Source organism: Pleurodeles waltl, chromosome 6 (assembly GCF_031143425.1).
Source record: "Pleurodeles waltl isolate 20211129_DDA chromosome 6, aPleWal1.hap1.20221129, whole genome shotgun sequence".
Taxonomy (NCBI): domain Eukaryota; kingdom Metazoa; phylum Chordata; class Amphibia; order Caudata; family Salamandridae; genus Pleurodeles; species Pleurodeles waltl.
The window spans coordinates 334,271,166-334,294,625 of record NC_090445.1 but is presented as its reverse complement, the minus strand read 5'-3'; the positions used below and the strand labels follow the sequence as shown (position 1 = coordinate 334,294,625).

Below are 23,460 nucleotides of genomic sequence, written 5' to 3'. Positions count from 1 at the left end.
AGTTATCTCCTTTTCCTTCACATTAGGCAAATATACTGTTGTAACCTTTGACACATTTTGGGAAAGTGGGTGAGGCCCAGAATAATTTGGGAGTAAGTCCAACCTTGTACTCCAAGATGCCTAATGTAAATCGCCATTGCCTGTCAATTGTATTCAACTGGCTTCGTTGCCAGCTTGCAGTGGAGCCCTAATAGTATATAGAAAGATACTGTTCTTATGAACTAGTATTTCCATAACCCTACATGTTTATTTTGCTCCATTTTTTGTGGGTGTGCCTGTGCTCGCAGTTTTAACAGTTTTATAAAGGTTTTGTCTTTGTTGAAGGAAAATCACAGGATTTAAAATTCTTGAGCTAGTACAAAGCAGAACTAACTTTTATTCTATAGAATCATAGGGAAGTGAAGCAAACTATTTCAGTCTGAAGTGATGCTATCAACTGTTTTAATAAAGCCTTTAAGAGTGAGTCCTCCAGGTACAGATAAGCATAATAATTAACTTTTCATTAGTAAGCATCTTATGTTAAATAGATTTACACCACAAAATAGCTGCTCCAGGTAGGGCTTCCAAGTACTCTCCTGCTACTACTATAATGCCACAAAACAAAAGCAAACATAGGCTGAGAACAGCCACATTTTCAATTGTTTCTTAAAGCCGAGGTGATTTGATAATTTCATTTGGTGTATCGGCAGCTTATTCCATAGCACCGGAGCTATAGCTCAAACTGAGCTTTCTCCTTTTCTAGCCAGTTTAAAGCGGGGAACCACAGCCAGATTATGGTCAGCTGATCCTAACACCCTAGTGGGGTAATAGGACTGGAACAAAGACAGCAAACCGGGCCCTCCCAGCTTATTCATGACACGGGGAAACACATACAGTGCTTTGAACTAAATGCTTCTACACTGGAAGCCAATGAAGAGTGTGAAGGTGGTAAGAAATGGGGCAGAATTTTGGAAGTTGATATATTAACCTCACTGCCGCATTCTGAATATTCTGCAGTCTATTTTTCCTAAGTACAAGATATTGCAATAATAAAGGAGAGAAATGATTAGAAACTGCATGATCATCATTCGCACTGGAGGGCATAAAAAGCCAATAATGTTTTAAGGCTTCTTAGGGTGCTGAAAAGCTAGAAGTCAACAATTTGATTTATGGCTAGAAAGATAAAGAATCGTCCAACCATATGCCCAAGTATTTGGGTTAGTGGGTGATCCCAGCACACTGGGCCATCAGTGATCGGTACCCATGGCAGTGTTTTCCTAGCAGAAGAATTTCAGTTTTGTTAGCATTCAACTTCAGACAGCTCGTGGATTTGACACAGCCCTCTTCATTCCCTGCAAGCAGTGATAAAATAAGCTGGGTATCATCTGCATAGGATACCAATGATATCCCAAATTATTTCCCCACTTCTGACAGTGGACTTACATAGATGTTACAGGATAGAACTTAGGGCTGAGCCTTGTGGGACACCATACCCTATCTTCTGTTTGGTTGATGCAAAAGGTGGGAATATTACCTGGAAGGACAGATTGTAAAGAAAAAAAGGCAAACCAGGCCCACCTGTTGCCTTGAATCCCAATCTCATACATTCGGTTCAAGAGCACCTTGTGGAACACTGTTTCGAATGCTGCACTTCAGTCAAGTAGAATAAGCACTGTGGAACCTCTCTGATCTATCCCCTGTCGACTTCTGTCAACTTAAGAAGAGCAGATTTACTACTATTGGCGAGTCTAATGACATTCTACGATGAATTCAGCACCTGATACTCTTCTAAAAACTCCACCAAGAGATTTTTTATATGTTTTTCCACCACTTTAGCAAAGAAGGGTAAAAGTGAGATGGGTCTATAAGTTGCACACATGGCAGGGTCTAGGGTAGATTATTTTAGAAGTAGGATGACTTTTGCATCTTTCCAAGCAATAAGCATTACGCAGTGGAGATTGAAAGCCTGGCTAGGCTTACAAAAATATGAATGAGAATCTCATCAGCATTTAGCGCCATATAAAGCTTTGTCAGATCATCAGGGAAGCCTGCCTTTAGTTTACGAATAAGAGTGCGAACAGAATCTACATTCAACAGCTCTAACTCCACAAGACTGGTATCCTGTTTTAGATTACCGATCATTAGACTAGAAGATTTGAAGCGTGGGCTAGAGCTGTCATCCAAAAAAGTGAGCATAAATATTGTTAACTTTTTCAATACAATTATCTGTAAACCTATTTCCTTTTTCATACAAGGCTCCACATAGACTTAAATTGCCTTCAGGCTTAAGAAACCTTTGAACAATGGCATAGATCTCTTTAGAGGGCTTGCTGGTTCTCTCCATTTGTCCACATAGAAGTAAACACATGCCTTTTAACCATTCTATGGTAAACTTTAATGGTACTCATATAGTTAAGTTTGGCCACAGCTTCATAAGATTTCCTCCACATGTGCATGCAGGAAAGCATTTTAGAGTATGAATCCCCTCAAAACAGAAATGTCCTCATCTGATGCCTGAAGATGAAGCTATCATTTTTTTGTGCACGACTCTATCTTTTGTCTGTGGAAAGCAAGTCGGGGGTGTTCTGGGGAATTCCTTCACACAAAATAATTGTTAAAATATCTGAGGTCTCCCTCTGGGGTCTATTCAACTACTTGAGTGAGTATTTAGGTGCACATGCACTATATTTAAAGTAACTCATTTTACTAGTACTATACAAACAGTACCGAGGATGTCAGACTGAGGACTTGCACTCTGACTTCAGGCAATGCTTGTAAATATATGAAAGATTGAATGCTGGAAAACTGTCAAAAAGACAAAACGAAAAAGAATGTGAAGAAAACTTAAAAAGCATCTTGTAACTTTACAAACATGAAGCCCTGTGTCCAGGAATACTTGTAATGCGACCTACAAATAGCTAAACATTACCTCTGGGGAACAAGTTCCACAGACTCAAAAGTGAATAAATCCGCTCACGAGAAAAATGACTTGGGATACACAAACAAGTCACTGTTCAGGACATCTCCTTTAGGCACCTGAAGGAAGCTAAAAATGGTCATTTGTCCCCTTGTATATATGTGTAACAGTAGTTGTACAAGTGGGCGGAGAGCGTAATTCATTCTATGGTTCTAATATCCCAGGCCATCTCTTTAAAGTATGTACAAGTAAAATGAATGTAGGCTTGAGCATATTTGTTAGGCGTGTATATCGTTCTTTGTACATGTGTCTATTACCTTTTGAGGCCACAGTTCTCCAGAACAATTTCTTCCAGGCTACTTGTCTTGCTTATCGTGTGCAGGACTTGATCAATGACCTCTGACCCCTGCGAAGGAAGCAGACCTGACACTGAATAAAGATATTCTCACTCAACAGACGTAGTATGGGTACCACAGTAAATGACCCAATTCTTTGGCTGAAATATGAAGAGTGCGAAAAAGCGTGTATAGAAAAACTGAGATAAAGTTGACTCATTTTCTTTGCATTTTTTGATTGTATAATGTGCAAACAGAAACATTGGTAGACTGTCATGAGATATAAGTTACAGTGTTTCACTTTGAAAATAACTAGCAGTTCACTGCTTACATCTTATAATAGATGTGTTAGCTTGACAATTTCATGGTGAACAATGCAACAATCTGCACAACAAACTCCTAACAACAATGTATAACATTGTTTCCCAGGAGGAATAGCTTCTAAGCTCGATGTCACCTTCCACCGTAGCCTAAGCACTGTAGCATGTAAAGGATGCCAGTGGTCTGGCGGTAGGCCTTCTTCAGTATACAGGTTGCTGCGGCCAGAGATAAACTATGCGGGTTTCCACCCACATTATGCCCTATAAGCAGATATGACAGGGTTCCTCTATAGTGGAGGCACACAGAAGTGCAAGGTGGGAGAAAGTATCGTCTTTATCAGATCTTTGAAGCTAGAGTAACATAGCATCGCCGATTTAAACTCTCAAACAGAAAGATGCAGGCAACACCTTCCATGAAGTGTTGAACAGGTACTCCTAATACGGTCCGCTTATCATCTGTTCAGTTTTTCCACAAATTCAAAACTTCGCCTCTCTTATAATAAGCTCTAATGTGTAACGGTAATTTTCAAAAGCTAATTCCCCCGCCCTATTGGCTAGTGCCTTGCAGCTCACCGACAAACAAAAAAAGAAACTTTAACTTCGCTGTTATAGCTATACACTTTAGATTATAATGTCTGTGCACGTGTGAGGTCCCAAGTGATATTTTCTCTTGGCAAAAACGTATTCAATTTAAAAACAAGTGTACAGCAGGCAAGCATTTACTAATCTTGTTTTAGCTTTTATAATATAAAATAGCTAAAATAAATACAATGGCTAACAAACACCCTGGAATACTTCTATATCCTACGAGGCCTCATAGCATTGGACCTAGTCAGCTTTCAATTGTGCTGAGAAGCTTCAAGATTATTTCTTTCCCTTGTGCCATACAGTCACTCCTTCACGCTTGAACTACATATCTAAATGAACTGATAGTTGGCGGCAGGAGGGGTGGTTCCACATATATACAAGGGAGCTAAACCTAGCATGAAAGCAGCGCCAGGATTGGGCTGTGCGGCAGTGACTGCCACTTAGACACAGCCCTGGGGTCTGTGCAGTTTCTCCAGCCCAGCTGTTCAACACAGCCGGGCTGGAGAAACCTAAGTGCGCACGTGTGTTTGGCTGGTTTAAGACAACCCGCCAAACACACATGCGCACTTAGATGCACTCTCTCCTCCTCCCCCACCAACCTCCCAGGACCCAACTCCACCCCTCCCTGCACTCCAGCAGATGAAAAATAAAATGGTCAACTATCGTTTTTTTCATCTCCTGGATCTTGGCCAGGGGGGCGATGCTCCTCTGCCATTGTGCAGGAGCCACCCCTGTCTGGTTGAAATAAACCGATGATAATGAATACAACATAGATTAGGCTGAAATTGCCATATTTCTACAAAATCTGGCCTACGATTTTTATTTAAGTGCTATCACTGAGTATATAATTCCACCTTGTTGGGAATACATTTTCATAATTCCTGTAATTAAATATTTCCCAAGAAGGTCTGGGGACTGATCAAGTGTCCCTCCACTTGCTAGAACTCAACAAAGTCCTCTCAAAATGTATGCCTCCACCTTTTAAACTATGCATACTCAATTTCATGTCAAGACAGGAGGCTAGCATTATGCATAAGTCTTTTATTGCCACTCCATGCAGCACTTTAAAGAAAAACATTAACCATACTTAAAATTCCAGAATTAGAATGTCTCTAGAGCTTATATAAATCCCATCTCAACAGCCATCTTTCTCTTTTGATTGCTGCTCCATAACAGCTAAATATCCTGTCTAGATCGCTTGTAAATACTCTTAGGCTTTATTTAAGATATAAGATCATTTGTTGTTTGTTTGTATGACTTGTATAGGTATTCAGGTGTTTTACTGTTACATTTGCTTAGTAATTGTTTTAGCTTGGGCTACCACTTCACAGGAGAATCATTAAATATATTCAAGGTGTGAATCTATATTTGTTAAATATAAATGTGTATATACATTCAGAAGTATTTATTTTCAGTTTAAATATCACACAGATAATTTGTTGGTACCTTGTGGAGTTTATCTTAGTGCGGCTAAAAGACTCAGGGCGAGGTGTCTCTGGGACTTTGCTTTTCAATTGTAGCATGCTCACTTTCTAGGATACTTGCAGGGAAGATGCTTGAGCTGCATTGAAGCCTTTGTGCTTCAACTAGCCTATAGCATTATGTCACGCGTCGCGCACCAGATGCAATGCAAGGCGAGTTCACCGGCGGAAATTTTGGGTTTACCAACCCATTATAACAAAGCATTTTGAATGTGTCAGCAGCCATTTTTGTGCAGTAGAGTAGCACGCAGCTACTGATTTAGAGGTTTGAAAACAAGAAACGGTTTTCGACTCATAAAACGTTTACATAGATCAATATATTGGGTCTGTGAGGATTTTTATGAAATTTGAAATTTAGGTCAAGTTTAAAAAAACAAATACTTGAAAACGAATTAGGAATTAATTTTACTGAAGAGAGCAGAAAGAGTTCCATAAAAATGTACAATGTGTGGGGAAGGAGGGCTTCAGGGAGTGCAGAGGTTTCGTTAAAATGATGGTACAGCAGGAAGTAAGAGACTCTGTAAATGAGGTTTTGGATTCAGTATTTAAGAGAAAAAGGAAGACAATTGATGTCGCAGGAGATGAATACTGGTCCTTAGAGGAGCATGAGGAGACAAGAGAAAAAAGATCAGGCAAAAGAAGGACGAAAAGGAAGAATTCTGAGATGGATGACAGATTTCTGTCTTGGGAAATAGGTGTACGTGGCACCACAGATAAGGAGGGTGTCCAATGCTACACAAAGGAGGGTGTCCATGGCAGCACAAATGAGGTTTAGGCAAGACCTGATGATTTTGATGGTCATGATGATGAGAAAGACAGATATGATGAGTTTGTTTTAGATGATTATGATAATGATGGCTGGGATATGGGTTATAATAAAGTAGAAAAGATACATAAGGAGAAAGGGATTGTAAAGGATCCATAGGGGATGAACATGTTTACTCCAGAATTGATAAGGCACCAAAGGAATGCAGATTGGTGGCCTATGCCACATGCTGGTGAGTTCATAAAACTTTAGTTAAAAAGACCTCTAGAGAAGGTAGAGTGCTCTTGCCCAGAGGTGGATAGCAAAGCATGTGATATAACTGATTTGGACTCAGACCTAATAAATTTTTAATTTAAATTAGGATGTGATCCCAGAAAAGGCCTGGAGCGGGCACCGAAACAGTGCCAAGATAAAACATTACTTGATGTAATTGGACCTTTAGCCAGAATATTAGATATGGCTGGAGAAGACAAAACCAAATTGGTCCAGGTGGACAATTAGTTGTTACACAGTAGGCTGCAGGGAGCGATATATGTTTCTTAGGGAACTCTAATACAGCTTTAATGTCTGAGAGGGAAAACGTCATTTTAATCAGAATAAGTCTGAAGTGTGTAGACTTTGCAAAGAAGGAATTAACAGAAGATCTGAAGGTGTTTCTGTTTGAAGATGGTCTGGTAAAGGGCATTGGAAAGTATGTTTCCACATTCACAAGCCTAGATAAGGCTCAGTCCTCACTTAAGAGAGTTTTTGGTAGCCTGGTATTTGATCGGGTCAGAACAAGAGGACGTTTCTCTGACTGATCATATATAAGGTCCCAATATCAGGCACGTTCATAGGTCTTCAATCCACAACAAGGATGGCAGGCAACACCAAACCAGAGGAAGGGCTCAGTTTACCCAAGGATCTCAAGGTAAAAACTAGGACAATTGTTGTTTTTTCCTCAAAAGAGGTCGGGTCGGTTGCAGGAGTCTGCACATAATTGAAGAACTATAACAAAGGAACAATGGGTAATAGAAACTGTAGAATGATACGTAATAGAATTCAGGGAGTTTCCTGTATAGATGAAGGAGTACAGATAGATAGTATTTCAGGAAGAACAGAGGGATTTAGTAATAAATGAGATACAAGAGATGTTGATGAAAGGAGCAATTGAAAGGGTACAAGGGGAAAAGACATTTGTGAGCACAATATTTTTGGTAAAGAATAAAGACTAAGGCTGGCCGCCCATGATCAATTTACGGAATTTGAATTGGAATTTGGTATACATGCATTCCAAGATGGAGGGTATCCATGTCTTCAGGGATATTTTACAACTGAATGTCTGGATGATAAAATTGGATCTAAAAGATGCATATTTTACATTGCTGTGGTAAAAGTCTTGCACATTTCTTCAGTTTAGGTGATCAGGAAAGCTTATCGGTTTACATGCCTAGCTTTTGGTCTGGCTTTGGCACCTTGGTGCTTTACAAAACTGTTGCGACCAGTAGCATTTTTTTCAAAGGGAGAGATAATGATATGATTATGTGTCTGGACGATTTTCTGATCAAGCCACAAGATCAAGAGGAGTTAAGGAGTCAACTTCAGTTTGTAGTTGGCCTATTGGAATCTTTAGGTTTTCTGATAAATATGGGAAAGTCAGTGTTGGAACCCTGTCAGGAATTGGAGTTTCTAGGTTTTCAGGTGAATATAGATCTGACGAATTTGAGTTTATTAGGGAAAAAGGTGGTGAAGATAAAGACAGAGGTGAGACAAGTGTTAAAAGGATAATAGGTTCATTTTCATCTTCAATTCAAGCTGTTTTTCCAGGGCTGCATCATTACAGAGCTCTGCAGAGGTTGAAGGCTTGAGGAAAGGATTATGGTATGGGAAACATGTTCAACTTTCAGGAGAAGCTCAGGAGGAGTTGGCTTGGTGGCTAGACAATCTGGATGTCTGGAACGGCAGGCTATATTTGCAATCCATCCGGATTATGTGATAGAGACAGATGCAAGCCTTTTTGGATGGGGGGCTTGTCTAGGGCTTTAGGAGACATGTGGCAGATGGTCTCGGTAAGAGAGGCACGAACATATAAATGGTTTGGAGATGAGCACATGACTTTTTGCTCTGCAAAGTTTAGGAAAGGCGTAGAAGAATTATAATGTTTAATTAAAAATGGACTATGTTTCAGCAGTTTGGTAAATAAACAGATTGGGTGGCAGCAGGTCGAGAAATCTGACACAGACTATGAAAAAGATTTGGAATGTTTGTCTGGAGCTGAAAATAGGGTTGCAAGCACAATATTTTCCAGGTCTAGCCACAAAGTAGCAGACTGGAATTCAAGCTATCTCAGTGATTACAGCAACTGGAAACGGAATGAGACTATATTTCAGAAAATACAGCAAGTGCGGGGACCCCTAGAGGTAGATTTGTTTGTGTTGAGGCTGATGTATCAGTTACTTCGGTATTACAGCTGGAGACCAGATCTGCTAGTGGATGCAGTGGATGCCTTTCAGCAATGGCGGCTCCTCCACTATGGCAGAAGAGTGTCGTTCCCCCACCGCAAGCAGCACCCCCTGCAAATCCTTTCACAAGGAAACTGTGTTTATTATCCTTTTCCTTGTGAAAGGGGCTGGGCATTGGGGGTGACGAGCAGAGGGGAGTGCACTGTGCACTCCCCTCAGAGCGCATGTGTGTTTTGCTGGCCGTCTTTGGCCGGCCAAACACACATGCATACTCGGCTCTCTCCAGCCCAGCAACACAGTTCCCGGACTGGAGAGAGCCTGCACAGGCTCCCAGTGTGCCTGGGAGCGCCCTGGTTGGGTGCTCCCAGCCAATCCTGATGCTGCTCTGTGCAGCGTCAGGACTGGCTGCAGGACAGGCTGAGAGCTTGGGCCTGCCCGGCCCGCAGACGGTGCAGGATTGAAGGCATGCGGCGCAGAGGTAAGTTTTTTGTATTACATTGTTTTAATGTAATTAATCACCCTGCCCCCCCAGATGCTGCGCTGCCCCGCCCCCAGTAATCCCTGCGAGCCGCGACTGCTTTCAGCAGGATTCGAAGGAAGTTCGAGGCTATGTTTTCCCGACTTTTGCAATGATTCAGAGGGTGTTGTTGATGGTGAGGAAACAGAGATGTCAGATAGTTCTTGTCACTCCTTTTTTGACTGCTCAACTTTGGTTTCCAGGAGTTAGTGATGGAAGAAACTTTTTTGATTCCAGATTCGGAGGCACTTCTAACAGGGCCACAAGGCAAGCTGCATCCTTTAGTCAAGGAAGGAGCCTTGAGACTTTTTGTTTGAAGTATCTCAGAGAAGGAGAGAGTTTTGCAGGACTTTTGCAACAAGTTCAGGAGTTACTCAGAGAGTCTTGGGCACCAGGCACCAGGAAGAGATATGTTGGAGCATGGAAGAAATGGGTATGTTGGTGCATGGAGAAGAATTGGGATCACATGGAGGCTTCTACCATACAGCTTGCTAATTTTCATTCATTTTTGTATGGAAAAGGCATGAGTTACAGAACAATTAATTGTTATAGGTCAGTGGTGGCCACAGGTCATGGTCCTGTAGTAGGCATATCAAGAAGGGGAGATTTATTTGTTTGTAGACTAATGAAGGGCATTAGGCCTCCAAGATCTAGGTATAATTGTTTGTGAGATGTAAACTTGATTTTTAAGCTGTAGTAGAGTTGGTCAGCAAATAACTACTTATCAGTAAAACAGCTGTCTTGTAAGTTGGCAACTTTGCTATGTTTCATTTCTTTCAGAAGAGTTTCTGATGTTCGAGCTTTAGAGGTAAGAAATCGATTTATAATCCAGATGGCATACTGTTTCAAATAATAAGGACAAAAACTAATGCCCCGATTTAGACTCTGTGGCCCGCCAAAGCTGAAGAGAGGCCTCCACCAGGATGCTTGCCTCTTCCCCCACCCTATTTGGATGTCCCTGTCATGCTGGCAGCGGGAACACCCATGCCCCAATGCAGCCGCACATAGGGGCTGTGCAGCAACCACGGAATGTGCACTGTCTGCAAATGCAGACAGTGCACATTCCATGGGTCCTGCATAGGGTACCCCTGCACTGTCCACAACATTGTCATGGACAGTGCAGAGCCCCCTCCCCAGCAGCCCACTTTTTGGTTTTCTGCCAGCATTTCCAAGGCGGGAAACCAGCCACAGAAAGCCTGGTGGAAAACCATTTCCTAATCAGCACAGGGGTGCTGAATTCAGCGCTGTCATGGCTAAATTGGAAATGGGTCCGCCATCAGCCCTTCAGGACCTCTGGTCCTGGTGGTGGCGCCAGACCATGATGGTCTGACCGTCACAATCGTAATGTGGCAGTTAGATCGTCAGCTGCGTGGCGGTTCACCCTACGCCGCGGCCTTGGCAGCGGTGGCTGGACCACTGTCATCCTAATGTGGCCCTGTGTCTTCTATAGTCTATCCAAGATTTCATGAATATCCTAAGTTATGTGTGGTGCTTTGTTTGAAAGAGTATGAGAGTAGGATGCAAGAGTTTTTGAAAGATGGAGTGTCTCAAATGTTTATTTTGCATGTGAAACCATTTAATCTAGCAAATTCAGCATCTATAGCTCAGTGGGTAAGGAACTGTATGCTTGGAGCAGATATATTAAAGGCTGCCTGCAAATTGGTCTAATGTTGATGTGTTTGCAAAGTTTTATTTAACACCTATGGAGCATATTTCATCTGTTGCTGTTTCACAGCGTTGAACATGAATAATGCTAGCCTCTGGTCTTGACATCAAATGTCGATTCTCCAGGTTTGTGATGAGAGAATCTGGATTTCCTTAAAGACACAGAGGCTAGAATTATCCCTCTCTCCCTTCCCAGGTGAGATTTATTTGAAGGGGGAGTGGATATGTAAACAAAATGTTCGAATTAACTGATGAGCATATTTTCCTTTAGTCTGGATCCAACGTACATTTTATTGATGTTAATTTTCAGATACTCAATAGAGGGGAAGAGTTTTGGGCCAAAAGAAAACATAGGAGTTCTCTGTATTTGGTAGTTGTTTTCAAGTTCATCAAAATGTTATTGCGACGGAAAAGCTTAAAAGAGGAAGATGGCTGCTGAGTTGGGATTTATATAGACTCTAGAGACATTCTAAATCTGGAATTTTAAATATGGTTAAAAAAATTTCTTTGAAGTGCTGCACAGAGTGGCGATAAAAGACCTATGCATAATGCTAGCCTCTGTGTCTTTAATGAGATCCCGATTTTCTGATCACAAATTTGGAGAATCTAGATTCTCCAACACATCACAGGCAGTAGCTTATGCTCTGGCTACTGCATCACTGCTTTTTACACTAAAGAGCCTTATGTGTTATCACAGTAAGGTTGCCCTAAGAACTCACCCAGCCTCATTTCGAAAGTTGTTTCCTGTTTGCACATATATCAAACTATTTTTATTTACAACCTTTTTTTCAGATCCATCCTCCCCAGCTGAAATGTCTCTTAATGCTTTGGAATTAAAAGGGCTCTGAGAAACTATTTAGACAAGACAAAATACCTCAGTCAAACTGAACAATTATTTGTTAGTTATGTATGGCAACCACAAAACAAACCTTAGCTAGAGGAATAGTTATCAGATCCCATTTGGGTGTCCACAGGCAAGACACGGCTGGTGGACCTGAACGGTGGTGGCGGAGGACAATTAACAATCCTGGGATAGGAATACTGCTAGTGGAATCATGAGGGCTCAATGAACTTTAGGAAAAAATGAAGGGGTCACATCTGATAGGATAGTTTAAACATAGGTGTGTTTCTAGGATTATAACTTTACTGATTTAAAATTTTATAACACCTAATCAGCCATCAAAATGTATTTCTTGAGATGACTGGGAGCACATTTATGAAAAGAAAGATAGACACTTGAATAAACATATATCACTAGAATTAAATTGTCTTCACTTGCAAAACACTACATGATCACCACCACCATCATGAACCATCCCCAGTGGCAGGCAGTTCTAATATCACTAGCCTTACCCAAAGGTGCACAAACAATCTGTCCAGCAACAACAAGGAATAGCTGCTGATTAGATGAATGAGTGCATAAATGCCTGAGTACAAAACACATACATAAAATAACAACAGACAGAAAAAATAGTAGTTAAAAGACAGCCATTAGAATAAGTATTATTGGTAAGCTAAAGGCTACATGGAAAAAACATATTAAGTACGTAAGGAGCAAAGTGAGGAAGAGAGTGAGAGATAAAAAAGGAGGAGGTTTTCTGTCAAGATACGCTGCTGACTGTTTACAGCTTGAAAGGGTCCAACAGTGCAAGATGATTAGTAAGTGGAAGGAGGAGGGAGAAAAAAAGAGCAACAAAATGAAGATAATGCAGGATATAAGCCAACACAATGAAACACATGCTGAATACCAGCAGCAAAAAGGCAAGACAAACAGATAAGGTAGTGCAATGCATTTGTACAATATTGAATGTAAAAAGCTGAGAGGAGAAGTAAGGAGACAGAGGACTCAGACAAGAAGTGGAAAACTATTAAAGAACCTACCAGTTTCAGATCTTTGCAGAGCAACTTTGTAAACCACTGGTTGTATGCCAAGGAAGCAACTATGAGTGCCAAGTCCCTGTAGAAGGAAAATGCATCAGGTGAGACAGAGGCATTATGCTTTAAAACCTGTGAACTTACTACTTGAATTAACAAAGGTAAGAAAGGAGAATATGAATAAGCCACAGACTTTGAGTGTTTCACTATCTCTTACTACACTAACAACAACATGAACGGCCAATCTAATGGCAACTTCAGCATGTCCTTAAGCCCCCTTTAATGTGAGTACTGATAAGTGACAAGCTCAAAACCTCCTTGCACACATATTCGAATGTGAGGGACCCATATAGTGGCAGAGTGTAAATAACTACTTATACGCTAACACTAATTTAGGAACCTATCCGATTACACCATTTCACCACTATGTCACAACATAACTTAAATGTCCATGTTCTGTCTAATGACAGAGCTTCAACCACTCCTCAAATCCCACCAGTATTGTAAAGGGTCCATCCAATGGCAGGGTTCCTAAAAATATAATCCTTATGTGAGGGGCTTTCCAACTCCTGAGCTTCAATGTCTCCTCAACACCCTGACTCAAATATCCCATCCAAAGACAAATCGTCCATGCCTCCTAACCCCTTGGCCTAATGTAAAAATCTCATTAGATGACAGCATTTCAATATTGGTGATCTTATCTAACACAGACAGTCATAAATATGAAAACAACAGAATATATAAAGTGAATTTCCAACCTGCTTTCCAGATGGCTGAAGTCAAGAAGGTTAAATTCCCTGTTGTCTTGGGAGTGGTAGATAGTGTCCACATCCTAATGAGAAACAAAAGGTTTGTTAGTATACAAAAGAGTGTAAACCCAGAAGGGTTTCAATTTCTAGAACAATATTGTTCACAGAAAACAATGCCTCTGAAGCCATCAAAGTAATAGATAATTCAAATACAGCCATGAATTACAAAACAAAAGTAACTACCATCTGTGCATAGAACTGTAATCAGTACAGTGCAACTTCACACACGGATAGCATATGCTGTCAAAAATGAGTCCAAGGATGTTCAACTCACCATTATCCAATTTTATTAGATAACCACACACTCCTTTAGAACATCACTGGGGACTAGGAAAAGTGACATGAGGTTCAACACTAAGCATTACCACACTGCTAAATCTAGGGTTATCAGGCAATCAAAAAAACCTCCAATCAGGTGGAGACTGAAAAAGTCAAATCAAAAACTCGTCCCAAGGGGTTAGCACCTTACCCATTCCAGGGCATTAGGGAACTCTGATAAAACACAAGTACTCTATAAATGGTTGGAACCTAAACACAACCCAATAAATCAGTGTATATAGAAAAGACTAGTATTTAACCCAAGTGCTTAGAGCCCTAATCAACAGGTGCCACCAATAACAGAAAAGTACTCATACAAAGGGGCATGGATGTCGCCAAATGCTAGAATAAAAGGGCAGAAAAAAACAGCTTCTCCACCTAGGGTTGACACCTAATCCAAACCAGGTTATCAAGTAGTAAGCAAAAGGAGTAGTAATTAAATCCAGGATTTGGCACCCCAGTGTAATAGGGCATCAGAAAATGACTAATACTAAAAAAAAAAAAATTGAGTTTGCATTTTCTCAACTACGGCTTTCAGTAAATTATAAGGAGGCATTGGTCTAGGCTTGGTAAGCTGGTGCGATGGTCAAACAGTTTTCGTTTGTTATTTCATGCAAAAGGGACAAAAATAAGAAACACCCCAAAGCATGCTGCACTACCATGGCAACAATATGTGTGCATTATATCATTTTTTTAAATGAATCATTACATATCATTTTAATTGAACAGTATGGTTGATTCCTGACAGGCTGGTGTGCTTACTGGCCAATGCACATCACAAGACAATATGAATGTCATTGGTGTAAACAGGCACTATTTGCTTTGAATTGCTGTAACAAAGTTTAATTATACAAAGGAGGCAAAAAATTAAACAAAGAATAAATAATGAAAAAATAAAAGCAATGGCAACGTAAAGTATTGGTGTATTCAGCCCTAGCACTGGCGTGCATTTCTCTTTAGGAGGATGTGCATATGATATGGAAAAATCCCACTACTAATAGGCAAGAGACCTACTGGCCAAAGTGGCATACTTATGATGTGGAACCAAAATGAACAAGAATTGAACTGCCAGATGGATGAAAAAGGATGGCTCAAAGCCCATCTTTGTATGTACACATGTATGTACTTTTTATTTAAGTTTTTATTATTACATGATGCTGGCGAAACAGCTAAAGCTACCTCTGAGCCACATCTAAATTGAGGATGACATACAAATCGAGGATGCCAGCTGCCCCAAGACAGCGCATACAGAAAGCAAAACAAATAATAGATTTTAAATGACTAAGGACCTTATTTAGATATTGACGGACAAGTTACTCCGTCACAACAGTGACAGTTATCCCTTCTGCCAAAATGTAAATCCCATAGGATATAATGGGATTTAGAGTTCGGCAGATGGAATATCCGTCACCACTGTGATGGTGTAACTTGTTCGCCAACATCTAACTCAGGCCCTAAATCAGCAACTCGACCAACCCAGGGTATGAGGTAACTAGAAAATAACTATTGCAACTAAATGAAAAGCAAGCAATCCAACCCAGGGTCTCAGACACACAAAATCATCAATACACAGCTCAACTATTAGCACTTAACCTAAGGAGCTTATGAGTCACCCAAACCATAGTATCAGGGAAAGTGCAAAACATCAAATACTAAAAACATGAGGTTAGTAGCTGATTGAAACCAGGATTCCAGGGACCAGATAAGGGATCACTACTCTAACTAATATGTTCACACAGCCATGAGTACCAGGAAACCTGTTACACGACCACTACCCAAAACATGAATTTAGCATTTCACTTACTAGTACCAAGGAACAAGTTATAGGAACATAACTCAAGACAAGGTGTCATTTCTACCATCCACCCAATGGTATTTCAGCTCCAAAAAAGAACCAGCACACAAAGTGGCTACTGGAAAAATCCAACTGAAAAATCAAAGATGTCACCTAAAGAACCTCAGATCAAATTTACAAAGTTCTCCTTTGGACCAAATACTCCATCAAAGCATAGCATTTTTTCTATTCTCATTACCTGACCTTTCTTCATCACAGAAATATCCTACTGGGTATACTTGATCCAATCCTGAGCTCCCACAAACTCTGCCCTTAAGTACCTGATGAGGCAATGTTGCATGGGAGTACATAAAATGCCTGAGACAGAGTAGACTGGTTGAGGAAATTCAGCAAAAGATGGAATGCTTTGTATAAGAACTGGAGAAGGGTCTACACAGATGATAAAATGGAGGTCTTGAAGGCCTCTCTAGTGTGATCAGTTTAGAAATATGTCCAGATGACATACATCGGGTTTTTCTCATTTACACTAAGGGTACAGCGGTTAAACAGAGATCTTGGTATGACAAACTGGTGCCAAAAGCAAGAATGTTCAGTAGAAAAGAAGGACAAGTATCCATAAACTTGATTAGACAAAATCATTAGAAGGGGAAAACACTAATTTAACTTTATTTCCATATGCACAAATGTAGTCATTGGGGTTAATTATCTTTTAGGAAGGGCAAATACTGATTATGAAAAAGCATGAGATCTTCGGACATGGGACTATTTCAGAGATGGGATTTAGGCAACCCCAACAAGACTTTACAATTTATTACCATTACACAAAGAAAATTACAATTTCTGAAAAATGTAATTACCTTACCCGCAACAATATGAGTTACTTCACATTATAAATGCTTACATATATAACCAGTTGACAGGTATTGCTACTCAAAGCAGTCAAGTGACATGGGCCTTCTACTGCTCCTCCACCTGGTCTCTCTCACTCCTGGCAGCCCCCTGGGGATGGTCGCACAGATAGAGGGAGACACAGGTTGGACTCCAGTTGTCCATAGCTATCAGATTTTGAGACAAAGATCACTGCTGCATTTGAAGAAAAGCCCATCTTCCCTAAGATTTTTCATCAATGTGTGCCCTTGAACTGTGGCTTCTGAATAGGATGAAATTGCTAGCACTGAGGGTAAGTGGTGCAACAAAGTCAATAATGGTGTCAGTAAAGTCGGTGCGCAGTCCAGGTGATCTGCAGATGATAATGCTGCTTAGGGTGAAGCTGGCTGTGCATGGAGCTTGAATGACGAGTGTTCTATATTAGTGGATGATGGGTCTGTGGATATGGTGCAGCTGATCGAGTTCTTGTGGATGAATACGAATCTGCCTCTGAGCTTGTGAAGTTGGTCTTGCCAGACAATCTTGTGGCTGGTGGGTAGGGGGCTTTTGGGGGGGAGGGGGCCTGTGGTGATGTTGGAGGGTCCAGCCAGGTTTCTGTGACAAAAACGGGGTCAGAGGAGTTGTCATGCAGCAGGTCCAGGTCCTAGATTCCTGTGGCATGTTAGGTAAGTGAGTGGGTGTTGAGGAGCATGCATGTGAGTGAGAAGTAGTGTGTGAGTGGTTGCAGAACTGTGTGAATGTGAGGGAGTTGGGAACTGTCGATGGGGTAAGTGTTAGGTGTGGAAAAGTGCATGAAGACTTGCAGGAAGCGCAGGAGGATCCTCCCTCAGTGTTCTGTGGTACTGCAAAGCAGTAGAATGTGGAATAGCTGCTGGGGTTAAGGACACATGGGGTTGTAGCATGGTAGTGCAAGAGGAGGGGAGGACCAAGGATTCTGCCGTTTGGCGTGGATAGCCGAAGACAGGCTTGCTTTTGGTGCACCAGCAGCACGTCCTCTGAGCAACCACGATGTGGCAGCCATTAGGTAGTTCCTGGGAAGGGAGATGAGTGATGTTACTTCCTGTGCAGATGGATGTTTGGACATCCAGTAAAGTCATTTTCTGTGCAGATGAATGATGTTAAAGCTTGTGATGTCACATCCTGAGCAGATGAATGATGGGAAATCTGGTGATGTCACTTCCTGTGCAGATGGATGACGGAAATGACTCCTCTTTCTTGGCGTCTTGTTGGCTTCTTCTTTTAAATCCATTTCTGAAAGGAAACCAGCGATGTCACTTCTTGTGTAAATGGATGATGAGAAATCCAGTCTGGATGATGGGAAACAGCTGCCTGGGCAGAGCTTGTTTGTGTGTTGCACTGCAATGATTGTTTGTTCCCACAGATGCTGGGTAGGTTTTTACAGGTTCTGCTGTCAAATCTGAGCCCTTCTTGGCCCTCGTGACTTGGGTTTTCCCCGTAATCCTCCCCTCACTTCTAACCATTAGGACTCTCTCCCTCTCATGCTACATCTGGGAGCAGTTGCTCCGTCCAGCAAATGGCCTTAACAACGTCATCTGGGCCACACCTGCCGCTTCCCCAAAAGCGAAACCACACATGCCTAAACCACGCATTGGCGTGTTGTCTGCTTTAACCAGGCATTTGCCTTAACAATGCATGTGCATGGTTATGGCAGAATGCATGGCCTAGTTGTTCCAAGTACAGGACGAGGAAGCAACGGGAGAGGTAAGTGGGGCTGGGGTCGGGTTTTGGGGGGGTAGTTTTCAGGGGTGGGGGGCAGTTTGAGGACTTAAAGCTGGGAGGAAGATGTTGGGTTCGTTTTTTTTACGGGGGGAAGTTGTGTTACTTTTTTTTCAGGTAGATAGCAGGTTTGTAGGTACTGGGACTGAGTTTGGGGGGCACTTATGGGTGGGTGATGGGCAGTTTTAGGGCTCAGGGTGATGGGTCGTTTTTTTTTGTTTTTTTTTACGGGGGTATGGATAGTTGTTTTGGGTAGGGTTTTAGGGCTTAGGACTGGGGGAGGTCAGGGTCGTTGTAAGAGTTGGGGCAGGGTTCTAGGGCTCAGGGCTGGTGGGTTAGTGTAGTTTTAAGGGTTGGGGCAGAGTCTTAGGGTTCATGGCTGGGGGAAGGGTCAGTTTATGGGTTGGGACAGTTCTAGGTCTCAGGGTGGGGGGGCTGGGGTCGGGGTAGTTTTAAGTGAGGGGCAAGGTGTTATGAGTTAGGAGGGGGGTCGGAGTAGTGTCACGGGAAGAGCGGGATCTGTTTCAGGACTTAGGGCTGGGGTGGTTTAGGGCTCAGGGCAGGAGGGGAAAGGGGCAGTTTTAAGGGCTGGTGAAGGGTGGGGTATTGGGACCCAGGGCAGGGGGGAATTTACCTCACATCTTCCTTTGCCACGGTCATTCATAAGACCACACTGTTGTGGCATGCATGCTTTAGGCATGTGTGCTTTGCTTCCATCATACAACCACTCGGTCCTAGTGTGCAGTTCTACACCTTATTAACCCCTCCCCCTTTACTGCTAAAGCAATCAGAGCAGGAACTCTAATCTTAAGAAAGAATACACAACTGTAATTCAAGTACCATGTTCTGGCCCTTCCAGTATCCCAAAACATTTATAAATGGCTGCTATGTTTTCCAGAGAAAGGTTGCAATCGTAGTGGAATAGGATTACAGCAAGAAGACACAACCTCTCCCGGAGTAAACGAGAGAGGTCAGGAAGGTATACTGTAAATGCAGCCACCCTCGCCATCTCAGCCCCTGCTGTTCTGACGGGGGCCCAAGAGAGATCTCAAGTCTCACTCCCTGCTCAGGTTAGGATGATTTCACACAATAGGCTAAAAGTCACACCTGGTAAGATGGACTACAGACTGTCATCTTAGCTTCCATAAGATATTTTTTTCCAACATCTACAGCAAAGAGGAGTTGAGCAACCCAAAATAATTGCTAGTGGGCGCTCAGATGCATGGAAAATGGAAGTAAAAAACTGAAAAATTGATGAATTTTCCAAGGGAAGTTTGCGATAAATACAGGCATCACTGTCTCAAATTCCTGTTTCTCTAAAAAAAAAATGTGAATTCCAAAAATCAAGAATTTTATTAAGACTAATTTCAAATTAAATGAGTAAAACAATCATGGCTATAGTTGGGTGAAGGCTTTGGTAGGCTGCACAGGCTGGTGAATACAGAGCCTTGGTTGCAGGCCAGGCCCTAGGTTTTCCATAGCTTGATGGCAAATGAAGCAGTCATCTGCTGCGGAGTCGGACCGAGGGTCTGGCCAACACCTGCTACGCATGCAGAATGGCTACAAGGCAAGTGAATTTGCCACAACATAAAAATAAAATCAGAGAAAACAAAGTGAAAGTTCCACAGTTATGGTCCGCAACGCACACCATAACTCACTTATGCCGCAATGCCAGGAATGCACGTTGCTGATGGCATGTGTAAATAAAGCCTGTCTACTAAGAGCCAAACATTACAGGTGGCATTCAGTTACGGTAAACTTTCTGCATTGTACATCACAAATTTAAATTTCTATTTTTTTCTACATTTTTTCAGGTGTGGGCTCACGGAACAATTGCTAACCTTTAATTGTGCTTTTCCAATCAAATGAGTATCTACACCCACACACACACGTTAAAGATGCGTGGTACTTGTCAGAGCTGTGGGAGGGGCAGTTTCAGCTCCTCTGCAAAAAGGACTGACTGGATGACCAGCACATTCAAGGTGAGCGGTGCTCGTCTGCTGTCTGAGGGGATGCAGAGGCAGCCTTACAGACTCCGTGATAGCCTACATAATGGAAACATAGCCCGGGCGCATTGGAGATAAACCCAGGAAAAGATATGCATGGCCTTGCTGGGGAAACCATGGAATATGTAAGGTGGGCATGCGTCAGCTGACACACGTAAAAATGAGAGCCTTGTGAGGTCGGACACCAAGGAGTGTATGGTGGAGAGGGTGAGGTGCTGAGGCCGTTTTTCAAGAGTCGACACGGAGGAGAGCTGATACAAACCACAGGGAACTCAGAATGAACATGCACACATACATGGGTCACTGAAATAGTGCGTGAAGCGCTCAGTGTGCAGCAATGTGGAGCCCTAGTGCTAATGTTGAGCACCAAGAGACACATAAGAGGGGAGCAACAGTACCTGAGGAATACAATTGGGTCACTCTGGAGGCTGCAAGCTGACTGACTGCATGAACGCTGACCACAGTGACGGCAATTCCTGCCAGGCCAGACCTCTAGGAAGTGTCGCTGCCGCCCTCTGAAGTCAAATTATAGGACAAGGCCAGCCCCGTCCTCCCTAACTCCCACTCATGTGCTGCCCTGTTGTGTGTATGGAGCTAAATAAAGGGGTTGATGGGGTTGTGTCTTTTCACAGTGACAGCAGGCATTGAGTGCCTTTAACAGGCATACGGCACAGCTCTCAAGAAGGCGGTGCCTCGCCGTGAGCTCTCACCCTGACCTCAATCTACAGAAGATGCAACGCGGTACTGTGCTGTACAGTCTGCGGAGAGGAGCATCAGCTTTTACTGTGCCAGACTGCACTCTCAAAACTGGCAACTGACTCCTGTCTCCCCATCACAGCGACACTGCTGTCTGCGGCCAGTGAGTGTGACTCCACACAGAGTTCAGTTACAGCGACAGCAGGAGTGCCAATCAGCAGGCTTTATACTTCCCAGTGCGGTGAGACTTGGTAAGTCGAAGATAACAATGGGGATTCATGTTCATGCGGAAGAGAGATCGGAGTTTTGTCTACTGGCAGTTTTGACTCGACATAAAGTAGCGTAGAGAGTTAATATGCTAGCTGCAAAGAACGTGTACCACCATATCACAGAACTGTTTTTTTTGTAGATAGCTCAGTGGTTTACAGCTTTTGTCACAGAGATCGCTTTGTTGTAATTCAGCTGCACCTGGTATTGAGGTGAGGGGGTGGAGGATACCGTGTATTTGGAAATACAAGGTTTAAAAGCACCTGCTATCGTTTTCCTTGGAGTTTTTTGTTGCTCAAATTGGAGTCATTTCTAATATTTGTCTGTTTCCAGGGACTTTATTGTGTGATTTTGCTTGCAAGAAACTGTCACTCTAAGTGTCACACATTTAGTCGTTGAATGTCTCTCGTAAGTACACTGAAACTATGAAAACGTGACACATAAGCAATCTGAAACCTTGGCAGCAATGGTCCCGTCTAGCAGACGACCTCGGTCCTGCTGTGGAGACAGCTCCCTAGATTGCCTAGGCCTCCCGCTTCCCATGACCTGTCCCAGCTCAGTTTATTCTCCTTATGCTCATTGGTTCACGGCCGCTATCTAGGCTGGGCTGTGTAATGTATAAACAGGCCGCTGCCCTGCTGCCCTGCTGCCCATCTGGCTACAACTCTTTATTCAAAACACCGCACCTTTAAGTCTGCTCGACTACTGGGGAACTCGGACTATAGTTGCATCTGTGACCCACAGCTCGACACAGTCTTTTTAATGTACCAGGTATATTACTGCCAAAAAACTGCATTGTGCCTCTAGTGCTGTGGTGGCACACAGAACCTACACTCCCGTGGACAGCATTCCCAACCTCGTCATCATCCTTGTTAGACTTTTCATCCTCGGCGTGGTCTCCCTAAACTTTTTGCCTCTGTTTCCCAGGTTATTGATGTGTGCTGGACTCTGTTTTTGCTGGTTTTGGTCTTGTTTTGTTTAGATAAATATTTTCTATTTTTTTAAACCTGTGTTGTGTCATTTTGTAGTGTTTTTATTAAGTTACTGTGTGTGTTGGTACAAATACTTTACACCTAGCCCACTGAAGTTAAGCCTGCCTGCTCGTGCCAAGCTACCAAGGGGGTGAGCGGGAGTTAGCTGAGGGTGATTCTCTTTTACCCTGACTAGAGTGAGGGTCCTTGCTTGGACAGGGGGTAACCTGACTGCTAACCAAAGACCCCATTTCTAACAATCCTCATCAAGCCCAGCCGTCCTCAAGAGTTGCTGCGGCTTGTGGGCTTGGACTTTCCATTTTAGCTTCTCCTGGTGGGACAGCAGCTTCCATTCAAGATTCTAGGGGTTGTGGTGCAGCTCAGGGTAAAGGGCCCTATATAACCGGAAAGTTGATGGGAAATAGCAAGTAGGTCTCTAGGTTTGGGGCTGCAGCCATCTGGGACTGGTGCAAAATGGAACCAAACGTAGAGCTGGACAAAGGAAAATTTATGTTCTATAAACAAATGTCCGTCTTGGAATGATGTGCCTCGCAGGTTTTCTTTTCTAGTTTTACATACAGTTCAGTGACTCTTGACACACACAGACTACTGAGGTGAACAGAAGTCTCCTCTGCAGCACTGTGTGCACAGCACTAGCCCCACTGCTGTTAATACAGCTTCTGATGGTCGCAGTCACTCCTAGCTTCTCTCTCAGTGCAGGTGGTTATAAGGCGCTAATAATGCATGACTATATTTTAGTGCACTGATGGGGACTGTAGGATATCCCACACGTTTTGCCTGATTTTGATGCTGACTAGAGTGTGCTGAGATCCTGCCATTCAGGCCCCAGCACCAGTTTTCTTTCCCTAAAACAGTACCATTGTTTCCACAATTGGCACACGCCTGGCACACAGATAAGACCCTTGTAAAACGTACCAGTGGTACCAAGGGCCCTGTCATCAGGGAGGGTCCCTAAGGACAGCAGCATGTATTGTGCCACCCTAAGGGACCTCTCCCCAAACACATGTACACTGCCATTGCAGCTTGTGTGTGCTGGTGGGGAGAAAAAGGTAAAGTCGACATAGCATC

General features: G+C 42.7%; 1 protein-coding gene across 1 annotated transcript in view; it reads right to left on the bottom strand.

The window, feature by feature from the left end:
* CARMIL3 (capping protein regulator and myosin 1 linker 3) overlaps positions 1 to 23,460 on the bottom strand; it is a 1,220,401-nt gene that overhangs the window by 786,187 nt on the left and 410,754 nt on the right. The window contains exons 8-10 of the mRNA XM_069238205.1: positions 13,643 to 13,716; positions 12,891 to 12,966; positions 3,214 to 3,302 (exon numbers count right to left, since the gene is read on the bottom strand). Coding sequence (XP_069094306.1) covers positions 3,214 to 3,302; positions 12,891 to 12,966; positions 13,643 to 13,716 — 239 coding nt within the window. The remainder of the gene's footprint in view (positions 1 to 3,213; positions 3,303 to 12,890; positions 12,967 to 13,642; positions 13,717 to 23,460) is intronic.